This window comes from Ictidomys tridecemlineatus, chromosome 16 (genome assembly GCF_052094955.1).
Source record: "Ictidomys tridecemlineatus isolate mIctTri1 chromosome 16, mIctTri1.hap1, whole genome shotgun sequence".
Classification (NCBI taxonomy): Eukaryota; Metazoa; Chordata; class Mammalia; order Rodentia; family Sciuridae; genus Ictidomys; species Ictidomys tridecemlineatus.
Genome location: NC_135492.1, coordinates 17,015,816 through 17,037,156, shown reverse-complemented (window position 1 = coordinate 17,037,156; position 21,341 = coordinate 17,015,816). Strand labels below are relative to the sequence as shown.

At 38.7% G+C, this 21,341-nt stretch overlaps 1 protein-coding gene across 1 annotated transcript in view; it reads right to left on the bottom strand.

Annotated features, from left to right (window-relative positions):
* The window catches only part of LOC144371222 (uncharacterized), a 43,706-nt gene extending 41,006 nt beyond the window's left edge, over positions 1 to 2,700 (bottom strand). The window contains 1 exon segment of the mRNA XM_078033642.1: positions 2,473 to 2,700. Within this exon segment, the coding sequence (XP_077889768.1) occupies positions 2,473 to 2,700 (228 nt within the window).
* Between the last annotated feature and the right edge of the window lie 18,641 nt (positions 2,701 to 21,341).

The window sequence follows — 21,341 nt, the reverse complement described above, 5'->3', positions numbered from 1 at the left end:
TTTTGTACCCCACCAATCTGATGTTCCTACCAATGCAATTGGTTAATGCAGTGATACACAGTTTCTTTTATAAAAGTTCATGGAGGACAGGCACAGTGGCACACAACTGTAATCCCAGCAGCTTGAGAGGCTAAGATAGGAGGATTGCTAAATTTAAAGCCAGACTCAGCAACTTAGTGAGACCATCAGGAACTTAGTGAAATCATGTCTGAAAATACAATATAAAAAGGGCTGGAAATGTGGCTCAGTGTTTAAGTTCCCCTGGGATCAATCCCTGGTATATTAAAAAGAAAAAAAAAGAATGAAAGAAAGAAAGTAAGAAAGAAAGAAAGAAAGAAAGGAAGGAAGGAAGGAAGGAAGGAAGGAAGGAAGGAAGGAAGGAAGGAAGGAAGGAAGGATAGATGGATGTAATCTCTTCCATGCAGAGTCACACACATCATTTATGGTAACTTGAATCCATGTTCCTTAGTATGATAATTAATACCTGGGTTAAAATGAACTATTTTCTGTAGCTAGGGTTGTCGATGCCTTTAATCCCAACAGATTGGGAAGCTGTGGCAGGAGGATCACAACTTTCAGGCTAGGCACCATAGCCAGATCCCTTCTGAAAATCATACTGAAAAGAGCTGGGGAGGAAAGACAGTAAAGGAATCAGACATTATTATAGTGGCAATACCTTTTTTCACAGAAAATTTTAAATTGGTTTCTCCAGGAATCTTCACCATGGTTAATTTTAGGACTGTCAAAAAAAGACTGTCCACAAAAAAGTGTAGATAAATTTTCTATTTTTGTGTTGCCTATTTTACTGGGCTACTAGTTTGGAAGAAAACAGCACTCCAGGTGCTGGACTCCCCCTTACTATTTTTTTACACACTTGTATCCAGTATAGTAGTTTGTAGAAATTTGCAAACAAGGCCTCTGGCCTTGAGCTGGGCTTCACAGACAAGTCACCAACTGGGCTCCATGGTAACAGCTGGTGGGGGAGGAAAGAAAGGGGAGAAGAAGCTCTTCCCTCCTTAGGTGATGTCTTTGAAGGGTTAACTTGGCCAGAACAGAGAAAGAAAAACCTGCTTTTATGTGTGTGATGTGACAACTTGACTATGGTGACTCCGCTTTGTAAACTCAGCCATGACACTCAAAAAGCTCATGACTGGGGCCATTTGTATTCTTTTGTTCATGAAAATTCCCCCAAGAACAAAGAATGATCTATGGGACCAACTGGAGACTAACTGACCACAACTTTCAGGATTGCTTACATTGCCTGAACCCCCAAACTTCCCTTTTGTGGTTTTTGTGCTTAAATATGAAGCCAATTGAAGGCAGGGGCACCACTCTGACCATCTCATTCTTTCAAGAGCAGAGTGTCTGCCACTGGCCAGCAATAAAGGCTTAACTGGAATGAGACTGTGTGGTCTGAGAGTTCTTTAGGGGGTCCCGGTATTACAATGTGAACTTCTAAGCCCCTCCCCTTACATGCTGGGTATAAAATTCTGAAACCACCTGAACTCAGGGTTCAGGAGATGGATGGATTGAATACAGCAGAAGCATTGCCCTCTGATACTGGCTGCAGCTCTCTTCAGTGCCTCGTCTCCTTTGTCCCTACATCATTATTACCCTGTGTGCTTACCGAACTATAGGACTGGTGTGACTCTACATCATGGACTATCAGAAAAGGGAGCAGTTATACTCTAAGGATGTAGCCCAGAATTCTATATCCCTGGGATCAATAAACAACCTCCTTTTCTTATTCCCTTTAAAGCAGTTATTTTGACAAAACACAAGGAAGTGTTAAGTGAGCATTCTTTCCCCTCAAGGATAATATTCACAAATAGAAAACAAATGCTTTCAAAAGTGTTCTTCTTGCCAGGGACATTGGCACAGGGCTGTAATCTCAGATACGTGGGAGGCTGAAGCAGGAGAGTCACAAGTTGGAGGCCAGCCTAGATTCCAAAACACAGGGAAGGAAAGAAGGGAGGAAGGGAGGGAGGAAGGGAGGGAGGAAGGGAGGGAGGAAGGGAGGAGGGAAGGGAGGAGGGAAGGGAAGGGAAAGGGAGGGGGGAAGGGAGATTGATTGATTCTTTCCAATATTTCACTAAGTGATAATGACAATTACCAGAAGGTGTCCATTTGAAACGAGTGGGAAGAAGAATGTCTGGCTGAGCTGTGAGGTGGAGGGAGGGTGGCATTTTAGAAGGCAGGAGGCGCCTGCAATTTGGAGGACCTCCACTGGGTTGAGCTCCACTGGGAGAAGGAAGGTGCATTTGTGGCCCTGCTTCCTACATGTTGGGAAAAGTAAGTGCGGGCCACCGGTAGGGAGCAAAGGGGACACCTGGGACCTGAGCCACCCTTCAAAACCCAGGGAACCAGGGGACGGAGCCAAGGGCCACCCGACAGCGGGAACTCCGGGGCACTCGGCAGCTCACGCGCGCCGCCCCGAGGCAGGTGCTGACCGCCAACCTTCAGCGAACTCACCATTTTTGGCTTCTCTGGTGACCTCTGAGCACCCAAGATCTCCGGGAACACGGGCAGCGCAGAGTCAGCTGGGTTGCAGGAGTAGCCCAGTCGGTGAGGAAGAAAAGCCGGGAGGTTGCTGAAGCCCGCCCTTCCCCTGCCTCTGCGCACTGATGGGACAGTTCCCCCCCAACAACCCGGATGTATGGCCTCCAAGCCCGCCTCTGGATCGTGATTGACAGCTAACATCATCCAATCACTGGCTGAAATTAGGTAGAGTGACAGATTCTTGGCCCCAGCCCCTTTCAGGAGGAGCTTCCGGGCTGTGCTGAGAAGGAATCCAGGTGGGAAGCTTTGGCTTAGGCTCTGGGACAGAGGTGACACCTGCTGCTGAGCTAGGCTTCAGCCATAGAGTGCTTTCTGAGCATGGCGAGGCCCTGGGTTTAACCTCAACACAAAAACAAAGCACAGCTTCTCCAGGAGGATGAGGCTGAAGGAGCCTAAGGTCAGGTCAGCATCTGCAAACAGTGATACCCAGTCTTAAAATAAAATGAAAAGGTGGGGATGGAGCTCAGAGGACGGGGTAAAGCTTTATTGGGTTTATTCTCCAGTACCTTAAAAAAAAAAGAACGATATTTTATTATATATTATATATATAATATATATATTTAATATATATTTTGTATATATAAAATATATATTATATATATTTTTTATAAAATATATAGTACATATTATATATTTTATATATAAAATATGTATTTTATATAATATTCTATATATAAAACAGGTATTTTGTATAATATATTTATATTTTATATATATAAAATATATATTTTATATATAATATATATTATATATATAATATATCTATAAAATATATATATATTTTTTTCCCCCAGCTGATGCGCAACCTCAAGCGACTTAGAAAGACACGGGTCTCAAAAATTTAAAACACTATTTAAAGATACCATATATATGACCCATATATAATATCTAAAAATGAAAACTATTTAGTAATTCTTCTCACCTCCTGGCCTCTGTTGCTTTGAGGAGGCTCCTGATCTATGAAAGGAAGCAATTGGGGTTTGCTCTGATGCTCAAGGTTCCATTTCCAGCAGAAAAGGTGGGGGAGGAAGTAGGGCGATCCTCTAGGGCAGCAATGTGCCATGGAAATAAAATGGGTGCTTTGGGCTTAGTGTAGATGTTCTACTTCGACTGTTAGGAAGCCTTCTGCAGAGATGTGACTCTGATGAGCCCACAGGACTGGTCAGGTGTTCACCCAAAACCAAACAGAAAAGGTTATAATGCAAAGCAGGAAAGAAACTTTGACCAGTGCAGCTACACCAGGAAGACAAGGAAACCCTGTCCTTACCCTGTCTTCAGATGCTGAGAAGGAATTTGAGATTTTATAGAAAGGGTAATCATAGGCATGCATGGATAGAGGAACTTGTATCTAGGATTCAGTATTATCTGTAGGATTTAAGCTTCAGGCATCTGTGGTCTTATAACTTGTCTGTGAGCTCACACTCACTTGCCCCCTTGACACATGTCACTCTATTGCAAAGATTGACCTCACTTTGTCAGGAGGAAGTCCCCCTCCAGTGTATTCTTTCCATGTCAAGGTCTTCAAGAAAAGCCACAAGCCCTAGGAAGCAACATACCCCCAGGAGCTGACCCAGCACTCTCAGCATCCTGGGTTTAAACTGATAGTCAAATCAGAAAGAAACCAAAACCCTTCTCAGCTGGGCCCATTAACCCTGCATATAAACCATAAAAAATTGCCACTTGAGGCCAATACTACCTGTCATGTCTATCCCCCTCTTGGAAATTAAGTACAACTTTATTCTCTACTCTTAAGTTGGGCTTTGTGAAGTCTATCACATCCTGCTTACTGGCCCAAGTTCATTCTACCTAACAATATTGCCCAAGGCCAAGGGGGGGCTATTGTGTAAAATGTCATATTCCCACAGGTGTGGAAAAGTGGACACATAGCTGCCCAGGGCTGAGAATTGAATTCCAGGTGCCTTTATTGTCCCCCATGGTAGAGATTGAATCGAGGGCAGGGGGACTGTGCCACTGAGCATCCCTTTTATTTTGGTTCAAAGAAGGTGGATGTGAGCATAACTGTAATGGGCCTGAGAGAATAACTCCAGATGGTGACTCCAACCTACTATCAATCCAATGAAGAAGTTGACAAATCAGAGGGTGAGGCCAAGCATGGTTGTTCATGTTTGTAATCCCAGAGGGTCAGGAGGCTGAGACAGGAGGATTGCTAGTTTGAATCTAGCCATCAGCAAAAATGAGGTGCTAAGCAACTCAATGAGAGCCTGACTCTAAATCAAATACCAAACATGGCTGAGTATGAGAATATAGTATTTTGCTTTAAATGTACAATTGAGACATAAGAAAGGCAGCCTGAGGGCAAGTAGAGCAAAATGGAGAGTCATGTGTACAGCCCCAGACTGTCCATGTGGCAGATCCCGAGTCCATGCACCTGAACCACCCTGGACCCACACAGCAGGTAGGGGAGGGGTCACCCTGACCAAGAGAGAAAGAAACAGTGTTGATTTACGTAAAGTCAAAAGTGACTAGGTCCAACATGCACTCAATCCAAGAAGACTTTCCTGGCACAAAAGGACAAAGAGAGTTGGGGACAACTAAGGGTGTATTGCTTTATATGAAAATATGTGGGGGTTTTGATACCAGGGATTTAACTGAGCGCTCCCTAACCACTGAGCCAAACTTCCAGATCTTTTTGACTTTGACACAGGGTCTGGCTAAGTGGCTTAGGGCCTCCCTAAGCTGCAGAGGCTGGCTTCCAACTTGCAGTTTTCCTGCATTAACCTCCCAATCCACTGGGATTTCAGGCATGGGCCACTCTGCCCTGCAGCATGCTTCTTTAAACAGCCCAGTGGGACACAGGGAAACCCAGGTGAAGATCTGGAAGTTGGTGCACCCCATAGTACTCTGCCAAAGAGGAACTAGGGTGGAAAGTGGGGACCCTTGTGAACTAGAGGATAGAATGCTGACTGCAACTTGCCTACTCGCCCAGATGTTCTATCCTGTCACACTGTCAGCAAAAGCTGTGCTTTTTCTGTACCTGTGTCTCTTAGTCTTTTAGGGGACACAGGCAAGAATGGTGGGAACAGACGGTTAAGAGAATAATCCTGTAAAATGGGCTCGCTGTGCTGACCTGCAAATGCATGATTTCCAAAAAGCAATTTACCTGCAACTCTGCCTGGCCCAAGTAGACAGGAGATGTCACATTCCTCAGCCAACTGCCTGTGATCTGCATGAGAAATGCAGGCAGGAAACCCCCGTAAGAGGAACCCAAGTGACCATGCGGGGACAGACTTTGTGACTCTTTCCACAGACCAGATTTTGGAAGAAAGGATAATTTTTTGGATAAGAATCTAATTAGAATGGCTCAGCATGGGCCAAGGTGACATAGAGTTGCCATGACCCTCGAGACTTGAAAGTATTATGTCACCCTGCTGTCAAAAGTCCAAAAGTGCACCTGGGCAGGACTCTCTGGAAACTTCTCACGGACTCCAATAAAACTAGAGTGCAGAAGAGGCACAGGGTCTCTCTGCTGTCTGATAGGAACCTTTCTCGCCCTTGAGAATGTCCCCTTTCTCTTCAAGATGTTCATGCCTGTTACAGGGCAACATGTCTGAAAACATTCTGATGTGATTGCAAAAATCAAGGGTTCAAGGAGGTCTTGTCACTGCCTCAGTTTCTCAGGAGGTCCCAGCTCTATAATGAGTTCATTCTCTCTAAAATAAAAAAAAATCAGAAACCTTCATTAACAAACAGCAAAACAAAACAAACAACAACAACAAAAATAGATCAGTAACCTGCTAGACCAGCCTCTGCAATTTAGCTTCACTCTGTCTTAAAATAAAACTTGCAATAGAGATGAAGTTCAGGGCATGTAGTTCAGAGGGCTGAGCATGATGGGGCACACTTCAAGTCACAGCAGCTTGTGAGGCTGAGGCAGGAGGACCATGAGTTCAAAGCCAGCCTCAGCCATGGTAAGGTCCTAAGCAATTTGGCGAGACCCTTTCTCTAAATAAAATACAAAATAGGGCTGGGGATTGGGCTCAGTAGTTGAGTGCCCCTGCATGCAATCCCCAGTCCCCACCCTTCCTCCAAAAAGACATAAGAAAATAGAATGTAAAAGGGCAGATATAAAACTAACGACATTAACAGTGACATTATATGAGAATTGACTGAGTGATCCTATCCAAAGGTAGAGGTCATCAGAAAAAAAAAAAATAAAAACAATGTCCAACTCTACGCACCTGAGACCCAGATCAGGAAATGTAATGAGAAAACTAGTCCCATCTTTGCCCCAGATCTCCCTCCTGGCTTCCTGATACCTTTTCCTTTGGGTTCTATGATGTCTCCTCTGACCTTAAGGGTTCACAGAAAGAGAGAACAAGAAAGAATGAGAGAGATAGTTTCAGGGATTGATGTAGTGATCAGTCAGAGCCTCTTGCTTCAGGACTGGAAACCGGGGGCGTCATTCAGAGTGGCTCCCCACATATTTCCTCTTCCTTAATATTTGAAGGCGATTGGGAAACTGTATCTTTCAGTCACTGGATTCTTGGTCCGAGGTCTTCATGATCTACTATTGAAACACAGAAGGTATTAGTAGAAAACATACTATCTCTAGGACATAACCAACTTGGAAGATCCAGGTTGTTGTTGTTGTTGTTGTTGTTGTTATTATTATTATTATTCTGCCAAACACTCACCAGAAGATTCTTCATCTTTTCTCGATTTTATTGGGAAGCCTTGCACTTGGCAATGGTAACATAGACATTGTCATTTGGCATGACGCTTCAGGCTCTCCACAAACCACGGAGAGTCAGACCCCATCATTCCTCCTCCAATTAAAAAAATCCTGCAGGAGAAGGGTGGAGTGTGTGGGAAGGGCGCCCCCTGGCGGGCTCTTGCAGGAACACGCGGCTGCAGAGTTCTTAGGGTCCCTTTTAGCCTCAGATTGTGTCACCTGAGCAGCAAGTGGAGACACACTCTAAGATCCCCCAGATTTCAGAGATGGGGTATTTGCACAGGACATATCAATAACCTTTGGAAAACATTCATTAGTAAAATCATGTTATATTGATGTATGCATAGATTTTGGAATGCTTCAGTCTAGAGACTGTTTTCACATTCTTTATGGTGTTTGAAGAGAAAATTCTTATCAATTTGATGAGGTACTCTTTATCAAATTTTCTGTTGTTGCTGGTGTAGTGGTTCATGCCTGTCATCCCAGCAGCTCAGGAGGCTGGCACAGGAGGACAGCGAGTTTCAAACCAGCCTTGGCAACTTAGTGAGGCCTGAAGCAACTCAGTGAGATCTTGTCTCTAAATAAAATATAAAGAAGAGCTGGGCATGTGGATCAGTGGTTAAGTGCCCATAGGTTCAATCCTTCATACCAAAAAAATAAAATAAAAAATAAAAAATTTTTAAAAGTGGTTTCTGATTGAATCTTCAGTATGATTCTAAGACATCTTTCCTCTCTCAAGATCCCCAAAATTCCCTCTTGTTTTTATGTCCTGATAATTTGAGTAATTTTAGTATTTGCATTTCTCTGTGTTCCATGACACTAGTGTATATTTGGAAACATTATACATACATGGAGTGTAACTTATTCTGATTAGGATCCTAGTCTTTTAGTTGTACATGATGTGGAGTTATCCTGGTCTGTAGTTATATATGAACATAAAAATGTGTTCCATTCAGTTTACTCTCTTTCTTATACCATTCCCTTCCCTTCCCATAATTTCCCTCTATCTAATCCAATAGACTTTTATTTTTTTCCTCCTCAATCTTCGTGTGCGTGTATGTGTGTGGGGGGACAACTAGGCTGATTGCATAGTTGAGCTATTGTGAATTGAGTTGCTAGAAATATATTTGTGGCTGAGTCACTGTAGTTTGCTGATCTTTAAGTCCTTTGAATATAAATCGAGAAGTGGCATAGCTGGGTCAAATGGTGCTTCCATTTCAAGTTTTCTAAGGAATCTCCATATTTCTTTCCAGCATGGTTGTACCAATCTGCAGTTTCACCTACAATGGGTGAGTGCCGGGTTTCTGTTCTCATGACTAAAAGGCTCAAGGGTCACTTTAGTTAAACTAGGATAACTGGGCTGCATGAAATAACCACACAAAAGACACAAATACCTTTTTCTTTCGGGTTGCTGTGATGGCTCCTCTGACCTTAAAGGACCGCAGAAAGAGAGAGAGAGCATGCGCTGACCCCTTTTATTGAAGAGAAGCTATTCAAATGAGGCAAGGGGTCAGGTTTCAGGGGGCTGAGTCTATCTTCATGATGTCCACTGTCAGCAGGTTGACTGACACCTGGGTAGGCCACACCCAAGGGCACAGTAAGAGGAGGGGACACACACAAGGCACTACCCTGGAAGATTCTATCCTAAACAGGGCAAGGGGATATATTACAAATGAACAGGTGAGCATAGCTTCACCCATGGAAGGTGTAGCAAAACACACCCATTTCTGTGACTGAGCGCCTCAGCACCCAGCTGGGGAGTGTAACTCAGTCACCCATAAGGTTGGCCTCCCACATATTCCCCCTTTCTTAATATAAAAAAAGGAATGTAACTGGGAAATTTTCTTTCAGTCACTTGGCTCTTGGTCCAAGGTCATCACAATCTGCTATTGAAACACAAAAATAATTAGTAGAAAACATATTATCTTCATAACAGTCAACATAATAATCTGGATTATTATTACCTTGCCAAACACTCATCAGAAGATTTTTAATCTTTTCCCAATTTTATTGGGAAACATTGTTTTTGGCCATAATAACACACATTTTCATTGCCATGACATTTAGGCCTCTCCATAAACCATAGGGCAAAGGGCTCACTCACATTATTCATTACATTGTCTTTTAGAACATCATTACTTAGTTCTCATCCTTCCATTAGCACTTATCTGACCATGAAAGAAGTTGGATGCAATTTAAGTCAAACATTAAGAAAATCCATACATTGTAAGTTTTAAGACATAGCCACAAAGGTCGAAATTGAATAAGCAAGGAATAATATTTAAAGTAGTTACTTTAGGGATTATGAGACCAGCAGTTTGGCTAGGTCTGGTTAATAAACATACACCTTTTTCAAAGCCTGAATATTAACTTCAGCATATTATACTTCTGAAATATTAGCTGGCAATAATTAATGAGGCAGTAAGTTGTATTCTTATAGGCTACAGGATATTTATTATTTTTTCTCTTCACTCTCATATATAAGGAGTTAATTAGGTCTGTCAGTAATAAAATACCCTTGGAAAATTTTATTTTAATAATCTTTCCAACAATTGTCCATAAAGGTAAATGTAGTCTTGGTCACTAAAGTCCAGCAAAATTGGCTGGCTTGAGTTTTTTATCTGCCGTCACTGGTGTGCTCAATTTGTTGCTCTGCTATTTGGCTACCTCAGTCCCAAGAACTGGTGATAACTGGCTGGTGACAAACCTCAAGTCAATGTCCAGTAGCTCAGTTTCTTTTTGCAATGTACACAACTATTATAAGGTTTGAGTGGGGCATGCCTGTCAATCTACATAAGCAAGATGATATCCATAAGCCGATCATCTTCTGTCTAGTGTAACCAAACTGTGAGAAAACTCTATGTGCTCGTAGCTGTTAGTTGCAACTGAAGGCTATTCTAACATTTTCCCCTCTTCTATTAAATTTATTGTCAAAGGAGAACCCTGACGAGAAAAGAAAGGAAAAGAAAAGGCATAGAAAAAAAATGAGCACCAAGAAAGAGAAAAGCATCCAGACATGGCCTATTACTGTAGCTGCATTTGTCTCCTGCTGTGGTGAGCAGGCAGTCTCTGTTGACTAGGTCTCTGTCACTAGGGTTCTGATCTGAGCTGGATGTGGGGAGCAAAGCAACCATGGGGCAGGAGACCTCTCTCAGAAGGGGAGAAGAATTAGGCCTTTGCACCTCGGGGGTGTGAGGTTCTTTGCCTCACCTTTGCTGGCCCCCAAATTTTCTCCTGATGGCCTCTCTGCGACTGTGCCTGTCTTTGGTTGTCTCTCCCTTGAGGAATCTTACCTGTCATTGGCTAACCAGCCATTCTCTGGGGCCAAACAGGGTGATGTGGAGTGTTCATGGCATCGTCCCCAAGAGGGCTCTATGTCTCCTTGATAGATAATGCCCCCGTGGCCTCCATGCCAGCATTTACCCTAGGATCAGCAAACTCAGGTTACTTCTCCATGGAGGGCTCAGCTCACAGCACCGGGATGGTGGGGATGAATTCAGGAATGAAGGAGACAGGCCATAGAAAGACAAACAATAATATAGTCACAAAGCTGAGAGAGACAGACGAAGAGTAGATCCCTCATACAGAACTGGCCCTTAATTGGTGTTACTCACATCTGGTCTATAGCTGTTATCCACACGGATGCAGAACAATCCGTTATTTCAACACTTTCTTTTTCTCAAAGATACTTCCAGACAGTCTGTTTACCATAGAATCAATATATAGGTATAACTGACCATTACAGTCAGGACAATTAATTTAGTTTCATGGGTGGACTTTCCAGTCCACACTGCAAGACACTTTAAAGGTGAACCTGGAAAATGGGTCCATACAAGTCTTTTCATCATTTTTATTTACCTGACAAGCTCGTGAAGCTGCATGGCTATAAACTTTGTAGCTGGAAATTGACCTTCCTGGGCCAGGTTTCTCACTTATTATAATGATAACTGGTTTAAACTCTCCTTTGATATCTGATTAAATTTACTGAATCATGTTCAGTAACACTAAGACTCTCAATAATATAATTTAAGAAAAAACTTTTAAAGTATTTTGTAAAATCTAGTGTCTCTCTGGGATCCTGTATCCCCCCTTTTCTTTATTTAATAAAATTGAGTAAAGGCTTGGCATAAGTCATAGTATTATTAGTTTAAGTTATAGATAATAGTACAAGTATTTAAATGACTAAGAATAGATTTACCTTTTATAGATTATTAAAATTTTTAATATAGACTAGTCGATCCATCCTAAAAATTTAGAAAGAATCCTCAATCTTTTTGAGAGAAGGTTTCAAAATCTCTATATTTTAGAATATTATCCTTTAAATAGGTATCTCTTAATTGCCTTTAAAAAATATGATGAAGGTTATTTTCTGTGTAGGAAGCAGTATATAAATCTTACTGTATTTTTTATGGACAAAAGATCTAGTTAGATAACTTATATAATATCAATGAATTTTTTTAAGTTTGTAACCTTTATTGTTTAAAATTAATATATAACTTTAATATGGAGAACATTAGTCTTAATAAAACTTTTTTTAAATTTTATAATTATCTAACAAACAAAATATGTAAAAATTAGTATCTCAGTGTCTTAGAATAAATCAATTTTAGTCTCTAAGGACAATTGTTAAAATCGGGATTTAAGTTAGTAGTTCAATATACTTAGTGTTTAATCAACAATGTGAATTTATTTACCAAAACTAATTTTTGTCTTAAACAGTAAGAATTATTAGGCAATAAGGATCTTACTTTAAAGAAATAAACTTACATTTTAATAGGTAGTTTATCATGTCAAAATATGGACAAAATCTTAGCTCATATTAGTATAGTTAAATTAGGAAAATAACCTTAAATACCCTTAAATTAATTATAGTCAGTTTAGTATATATAGATCTCTTTTTAAATTGTTCTAACTTTTTACATCATCTGTTTAGATAACAATATAAAAATCTTTTTTACTTAGGAAAATGAATATAAAGATCTTGTTTTACCCAAAGATAATTTCTTTCTTCTTTTTAGGATCCATGTGTGCTTTTTCTTTGTTAAAGCATCTTTTTCTTTTAGAATTTTTTTTTTGGCTATACTTTGGAACAATTTCTGAAAACCTTAGGATCTATAAACAAATTATTATACTTTGATAAGAAATATCAATGAAAATATAATTAAAATCCTTAGATATTTTGTAGACATAATTATAATTATTTATCATCTTATGAGTTTGAACAGTAACTTTGAGAATTAGAAACCACTTGAAGATTGTATTTTCACTTAAAAACAAATTTATAGTAAACACATTTATCTCAAATATCTGTAACTGAAAAGGGAGAGTATCTGATAAATGTAAATATAAAGCATAAATTATGGGTTTTCTGTTAAAGAAACACAGTTAGGCAAATATATATTAACTAATCAATTAGGCATGTGCTAATTATTTTATAAATTAACTGCCACAGTCTGGCTGGGCACAATTCAGGAGCCACTTGTCAAAAGAAACTAACTTTATTTTTAGAACTACAAATGCCAAACAAAACCGCTTCTCAGGAAAAAACCCTTAGAGCCCAACTGCCACCACCGGCTTCCCACAAGCCTCTTACCCCCACACCAGCCTCTCCACCTCCCACAATTTTCTTGCTCTTGAGGCCGATTGGCTGGGTTACGTGGGCGGAGCCAAAGAAGTCCCCCAATGAGCAGCTCCGTGGAGGAGCCAATCAGCTAGATGTTGCTGGGGCCACTGTGAGCCAATCATCAGCTGGCAGTCTGAAGGGCAGGGAAACTGCCCAATGAACATCACCGCAGAGGAGCCAATCAGCTAGATGTTGCTGGGGCCACTTTGAGCCAATCATCAGCTGGCAGCTGGAAGTTTGCTGGGGCCCCTTTGGCTGTGGCTCTCAATAATTAACAAATATAGGTTATCTAAATATCTAAAAAATATATATATTAAGAATAAGAACATAACTTATAATTATATTAACTTTATGTAACCACGTGGTCTTAAAACATTTGGATCCATTTTAATTTATTCTTAACTAGGAGTGCACTCTTCTATGTGAAGTCACTTGATGTAACTGTAATAAATCCTTGAGTATATATATTTATTTTTACAGTTAGGATGACAATAAGGATTTTTTGGTCATCACAGAAACTTTGCTGGCTTTATTCCTGTTTCAAGCAAATGCATCCTCATAACCTCCAAAATTAAAAGTAAAATATAAAGAAGCATGTTTGATATCTCTCATCAATAGAACATTATTTAGTAACACAACTATAGAGAAAAGTCAGGTTATTTAACTCAGAACTAACTTAAATTTAGGGCTGCAACATAGAAACCTGTGGAATTAAATTTTGTCTCAAAAAGATATCTTTTGTTAACATTTACAGGTAGGCATTCTTAAAAATAGACTCTGAACAGCTCGGTAGAAATCTGAAACACAGTAATACAGGTTAGTCATTGGAAGGCGAAACTAGAATTCCTGTCTGAGTGACTGTGGAAGAACCAATCGGAAGCCCGAAAAAGTATGGGAGGTGAAACCAGGAAGCCCGTACTTCCGGCCAGGCACCCCCTGGTTACCATAGTGATGCAAAAAACATGGAGTCCACTGCCCATTGTTAGAGCAAAAGTTCCCCAAGTTTTCCTCACTGATTGCATTTTGTTTGATTTTGTCTGCATTTCCCCCCACCTGGCCACAATCTCACTGCAGTAGCAGCTTGTTCTGTCTCTGCCACCTGCGGTTGCAGCTCCTGTACATTCTGCACTTTTTTCTGTGGCATGTGGGTGCTCCAAAGGTTTTTTACGCTAGCATTACCATCAGATCTTAAGTTAGTCTGTGTTTGGCATTTAGGTCAAGTAATTCAAGGGTTAAAAGAGCTGCTGGCTGCAGGGGCTAGGACCCCATAGCAAGCAGGGAGCAGCAGCAGCAAAAGTTTCTTGTACCCAGCAGCTGAGTTACAGCCATTCTGATTCATAGGAGAATCAAGTAGTAAAAAGGTCCATTCATACATTCTGAGTATTGACAAAAACAATAGAAAATTGAAACTTATTTCTCTCCAAGTAAACATCACATTTTCTCTCCCTTTATCTCACTCTTCTAGCGCAAACTTCTAGAACATAAAGGCCAAAAAATCTCTTTTTTTTTTAGGCTTTTTTTTATGCAATGCTGAGGATAGAACTCAGGTTTAACCCATGCTAAGCAAGCACTCTACCGCTGAGCAACAATTCTAGCCCCCCAAAAATCTTTTATACAGATTTATAAAAACAATTTTAAATATGTCAAGAGATTTGTAATCTTTTGAAAAACCAATAAACAAAAATTTTAAAAAACATTTTAAAAAATCCACAAAAGTGCGCTTTCCATGGAGAGGACTCAACTCAACAACATACCCCATCAATCATCTTAATAACTATATTTATTTAGAGTCTCTACAATTATACCCCAATATTAAAAATTTTAATGTCACAGATTTTCCTTTTGTCTAATTCACTTACTTTCTACAATTTTACCCACAATACTCTGCAATCCTAAGCATGCTTAACTTCTGGAGACAACTTTCAACTTCACTTTCTTTAATATTTAAATTGGAGTCCGCTTAGGAGCCAGCATTTGTCCCTTTTGTCCCAGGGGCTTAAAGACACAGACCTTTCACCCCACGTTGGGCACCAATTGCCAGGTTTCTGTTCTCGCGACTAAAAGGCTCAGGGGTCACTCTAGTTAAACTGGGCTAACTGGGCTGCATGAAATAACCACACAAGAAACACAAATACCTTTTTTGGGGGGGTTGCTGTGACAGCTCCTCTGACCTTAAAGGTCCACAGAAAGAGAGAGAGAGCACACGCTGACCCCTTTTATTGAGGAGAAGCTACTCAAATGAGACAAGGGGTCAGGTTTCAGGGGCTGAGTCTATCTTCATGATGTCCACTGTCAGCAGGTTGTCTGACATCTGGGAAGGCCACACCCAAGGGCACAGTAAGAGGAGGGGACACACACAAGGCACTTCCATGGAAGATTCTATCCTAAACAGGGCAAGGGGTTATATTACAAATGAACAGGTGAGCATAGCTTCACCCGGAAGGCTATAGCAAGACACACCCATTTCTGTGACTGAGCACCTCAGCACCCAGCTGGGGAGTGTAACTCAGTCACCTGTAAGGTTGGCCTTCCACAAGGGCTGACATCTCTGGATCAATCTTAAGTAATCTGAACCTTGGTTCTGGGTCCTCCATGTCTGATATCACATTCAGGTACCCCAATAGAATGAGAGGCACTTTCTGGGGAAACACAAGCATGACTTTTACCCCACATTATCACTGAATCTTATTCTTTCTGTTGTTATGTTTGTAAATTCTTCCACCAAACATGGCTCAAGGGACCTGCTGCAGTGGAAAAAAATGTGTTTTTCAGCTGCAGTGTGACTTTCAGAGTCACAATTAAAAAAAATTAAAACAAAACATGATTAAAGTTATTTTCTGGGATCTTATCCCCCACTTTTTTAATAATTGTAGCTTAATAGATAAATGAGTTTATTCTACAATGGCTTGACCTTGATGCTTCTATGGAATATCTGTTTTATGATCAATACAAAATTGACGGCAAAACTGCTAAAAAGAAAAATTGGTATAAGCTAGTGTATTATCAATTTCAATCTGTAAAAGACATTCTAATGCTACAAAAATAGCTAGACAGTGAGAAATAACATGCTGAGTATTTTCTTTTACACAGGCAGTGGCAAAATAAATTTAGAGTAAGTATCAACAATAACATGAACTTAACACTGTTTGCCAAATTGAGGGATGTGAGTTACATTCATTTGTCATAACTGATTTAATAATAAACCATGGGATTAACCCCAGTTGGTAAAGATAAATTGTTTAAAACATTGTGAGATTTGATGAACAATTTGACAAGTCATTTCCCAGGAATATTAAGGTTTTTTTATGTAAAGAAGAAGCATTCTGATAATGTAAAGAATGTGAGGCTTGTGCACAATCATATAAAGATATTTATTCACAAACAGCAACAAGTTAATCAATCTTATCATTACCTGATGCTAAAGGACTTGGAAGATTAGAATGTGCTCTACTTATAGGGCTAATGAAACATGGATAGTGACACAATTGAATTGTCTTTTGTAAGGTCTGAAACAAATTAAATAACTCTTGCAATGATGTGTTCCCCTTAGTTGATGTTTCAATATTTTTGTAACACAAACAGCATGTAAAATATCTGAACAAACATTGATTGATTGGCTCATTTGCAAAATGAATTAAAACACAAATGAGAGCTTTAAGTTCTGCTCATTTTGCAGAAGTATAAGATGTCTGTATTATCTCTGTATGATCATGGCTATAGAAACGTACATTTCCTGAAATTGATCCATCAGAAAATATTGTTGGTGCTCCAACTATTGGTTAAGCACATACAATTTTGGGGAAAATAAATGTAGTCACAAGAGCAAACTAAATAATTTTATCATGAAGGTAATGGCTTTCCATTTGACCAGGGAAATTAGCAAAAGCTATCTGCAATTATTAGAAGACTGCCAAAGCCAATCATGCTCTTGAGTAGAAAAGGGAACAACAATAATATTAGGCTATGACCCAACTATCTGCAAAACACATGTCATTCCTTTAATAACTGAGTAATAAAGCCATGGAAATGAGTTGATGACTTTTGAGGAGAATGAGGTAGGCAAGGCCACTCAATAATTCCCAATTATTGCCATATTGCTCCTGTAGGAGTATGAACATTGGGAAATGTTAGACAATATACAGGCTCTTGTGGATTAATTCTAGTAAGCTGTGCAGTCTCCATGGCAGACTCAACCTTTGGTATGTTAATCCTTTTTTCTGCCATAAGTTGATGAGAAAGTACAGAAGGATCTCCCTGGGCAATCTGAAACAGAGGACTGAAATCTGCAGTGGCTAATTTTAAACTTGGTCACACCCAATGAATATCACCTAGAAACTTTTAGATGCCATGTGCCTTGGGCAATCTATTGTGCTTGGGGGTGCTGCTGATATTTCCCAAGGTAAAACCTAAATCTCCATGGCCCCATAATGAGACAAGACCCCAATTAATTCACGGATGACTCCCTGCAACTTATTTGGGCCCTACCTCAAAATAAAATATAAAAATGGCTGGGGACAGGTCTCAGTTGTAAAGTGTTCCTGGGTAAAACCACCAGTACAAGAAAAAAACAAGCTAACAAATAAAAACAAAAAGAAAACAGCTGGAGGGCTCTGCACATGTGAGACAAAATCATCCGTAACAGAAATTGTTAGATAGAGGCAAGAATATGATATATACTTGTAATTACATAGATTAAATTATATATTAAATATATGCATATTTGTGATAAAAATTAAGATATATAATATATATCAATAAAGTGGGCAATCTCACAAACTAAGTTATAAATGTACACATGTCTAAAAACAGTGTTCCAAAATATGTGAAGTGAAAACTATCAGGATTAAAAAGAAAAAAATCTACAAAAAGTGGTGGGAAATTTGTGATATCCCATTTTCAAGAAAGAATGAAATGACTAGCAAAAATCCATGTAAAACAAACTGACTTGAACAACAATATAACTACACTAGGTCTACAGGACTATACAAAATGTTCTCCCCCAAAGAGTAGAATACATATTTTTCTCCACTGTGTAGGAAACATTGTACAGGACTTGCCATTTTAAAGCCAAAAAAATATCAATAAATTTAAAAGCACTGAAATCAGGACAATGACCTTTCGTAACTACAATGAAATTAAGTTAAAAAACACAAAATTTAAAACTTTGCAAACATGTAGCAATTAGACAGTGTACTCTTTAGGAAGAAAAAAAATAGAAAATAGTTTAGGTGGAAAAAATGAAAGCAAACATGCCTGAATTTATGAGGTGCAGCTAATGTAGCCCTCAGGAGAAAATTCATAACCACAAAAGCCTACATTATAAAAGAAAAACCTCCCAAACCAAAATCTAACTTTATGCAGCAACTAGACAAAGAAAAGTAAACTGTAATCAAATTGCACTGGGAATGAATTTTGATAAAGAATAGAGCAAGAATAAAAGAAATATACAAAAGAAAGAATTAAGAAAACATCTTCATTGTTCAAAGGATTTACAAAATTGATTTTGTTCAATTAACCAAGAAAAGAGAGAGAGAGAGAGAGAGAGAGAGAGAGAGAGAGAGAGAGAGAGAGAGAGAGTACTCAAGTTCATAAATATAAAAAGTAAAAGTGAGACCATCAAAGCAAACTGCACAAAAAAATTTAGAGAATTTTAAGGGCATATTATGAACAACTAAATGTGAACAAATTCCTATAAAACTTCCATCAAAACTGACTTAGACATAGAAAGTCTAAAAAGACTTAATAAGAGATTGAATCAGTAAAAAACACAATAAAAACATCCGTATCAGAGCTGAGCATTGTTGGCGCATGCCTGTATCCCAGTGACTTAAAAGGCTGAGGCAGGAGGATCATGAGTTCAAAGCCAGCCTCAGCAAAGCAAGGCACTGAGCAACTCAGGGAGATCCTGTCTCTAAATAAAACACAAAATAGGGCTGGGGATCTTGCTCTGTGGTCAAGGGCCCCTGAGTTCAATATGGTACCAAACAACCACAACAAAAATCCTATTAGAAATGTGAAGTGAAACAATCAAACTATATCTAACTCTAAAAGCAGATATATGGCTTTATGTGAATTAAATTCTAATGTCTCTACCAAAGAACTATTTAAATAAAAAATTTCAGCCTGTATGCAGCATATAGCACCAATCAATCAATATAATTTTTGAAGCTGAACAATAAATATTCAAAGCAAAATTATTTAAATTTTCATTTATGGTAGTATCAAACATTAAATTCATAGCAAAAAAATTACAAATATGTCTTCTAAGCAGAAAATACTATACAAAATGTTTAAAAGACTAAGTAGGCATCCATTATTTATTCATAAGATTTAATGTTGCTGAAGTAGTAAAATGCAAGTTGATTTACATACCAATGTAAACCTTACCAAAATTCCCACATGTCATTTTTGAAAAATATGGAATGGTAAGCCTAAAGTGAACATAGAAGTTCAGTCAACCTCAAATATGAACTATAGGTTTTCTTCAAGAAAAATATAAAGAACAAAATTGGAAGACTCCCCAATTTTAAAGCTCAGTATAAAGTTTCAGTTCTAAAGAAAGAGGATCCTGATTCCTCACCCTGTTCAAAATTAATTCAAAAAGGGTAAAAGACCTGACTGTAAAACTACAAAATAAACAAGAGAAAGCAATTTAAGCTCTGGTAAGGACAACAAATGTTTTAGAAATAATTTCAAAATCAAAAAATGAATAAATAAAATAAAAATGGCATTAAACTAAAAACCTGATTTATAGCAAGGAAAAAAAGTGGAAACTCTATAAAATGGGAGAAACTCTTTGCCCAGTATGCATTTGATACAAGCTTCATATTTAGAATACATAAAGAACACAAAAATAATAAAACTAAACAAACAATCAAAAACTAAGTAATGCATTTTAAAAGTAGGCAAATAAAGTAGACAGTTTTAAAAAGAAGAAACAAAAAGTTCCAGTAAACATATAGAAAAATGCTCAATATAATAAGCCTTCAGGAAAATGCAAATCAAAAATACAATGTGGAAGACTGGGGAAATAGCTCCTTGGTAGAGTTCTTACCTTGCAAGCACAAGGCCCTGAATTCAGTCCCAGCACCACAAGAAATAAAAATACATGAGGTATAATCTCATCCCAGTCAAAATGGATAACTTAGAAATGTGACAATCACTGATGTTGATGTGGAGAAAAATCAACACTCATGCATGGGTGTGTGCAAGTAAATTGGGTAGCTGATATAAAAAACTATGCATATTACTCAAAAAACTAACAATAGCTGGGATCGTGGCACACAACTAATCCCATATATTTAAGAAACTAACGGGGAGGATTACAAGTTTAAGGCCAACTTGTGCAAGTTCAAGGTCAAAGAGGACAAAACTCTGTCTCCAATAAAAAAGAAATATGCTGGAAGCCAGAAATGGTGATAAATGCCTGTAAAGTAGGCAACCTGCGAGACTACAGTAGGAGGATCCTGAATGTGTTGTGAGGTTAAAGAAACTTAATGTAATTCTCTCTCAAAATAAATTAATAATAATAATAATAATAATAAATAAGGCACTGTCATGTAGTCTAATGGTCAAATGTTTGCCAAGCACATGAGGCTTTGGTTAAGTCTTCAGTATCTCAACTAAATAATACTAAAATAGAATTACCTTGTGATTCAGGTATCCCACTTGGGGGTTTGTAATGAAAACAATAAAACACTCATCTGATAACTGGATGTCCATCTTTATTGAGGCACTTCCCAGTTAAAATGATATGGATTCGCCTAGGAATTCTGGGACAGATGGATAAAGAAAATATGGCATATATCTAGGCATACATCCATAAAAGTCAAATGCTGCCACCTGCAACAATTGGGTGAAATTGGAGGATAGTGTGGTAAAATGAAATAAAACCAGACACAGAAATACAAACACTGCATGCTGTCCCGCATGTTGGGGAGGCTAAACCTGAACTTAGGTTGGTGATTTTTAAAGGTTAAAGAGTGGAAGTGAAAAATGAGAAAGGGATTTCATCAGTGGATGTGGCATATGTGTTAAAATATAAGCAGAGACCCTTTATTATGTATATATAGTACATCTTCACAAAGATATTTTTAAAATGTTACTGTAATCAGTACTGAGTCACGCTTACAAAATGATTAAATGGAATAATATTGCCAGGCATGGTTGTGGATGCCTATAGTACCAGCAACTCAGGGGACTGAGGAACGATAATTGACAATTTTAGGTCACCGTTGAGAACATATCAAGATATTGTCTCAAAACCAAAAAAAAATGAACTGGGTATATATCTCAGTGGTAGAGTGTTCCTAGATTCAAATTCATTACTGCAAAAAGAAATAAGAATACAATTTAGAAATAGATCCTTATATTTATGGTCGATTATTTTTCAAGAAGAATGCCAAGACATTACAGGAAAAATGTTTTCAAATCATCTGGAACAATAATCCATATAAAACATGGAAC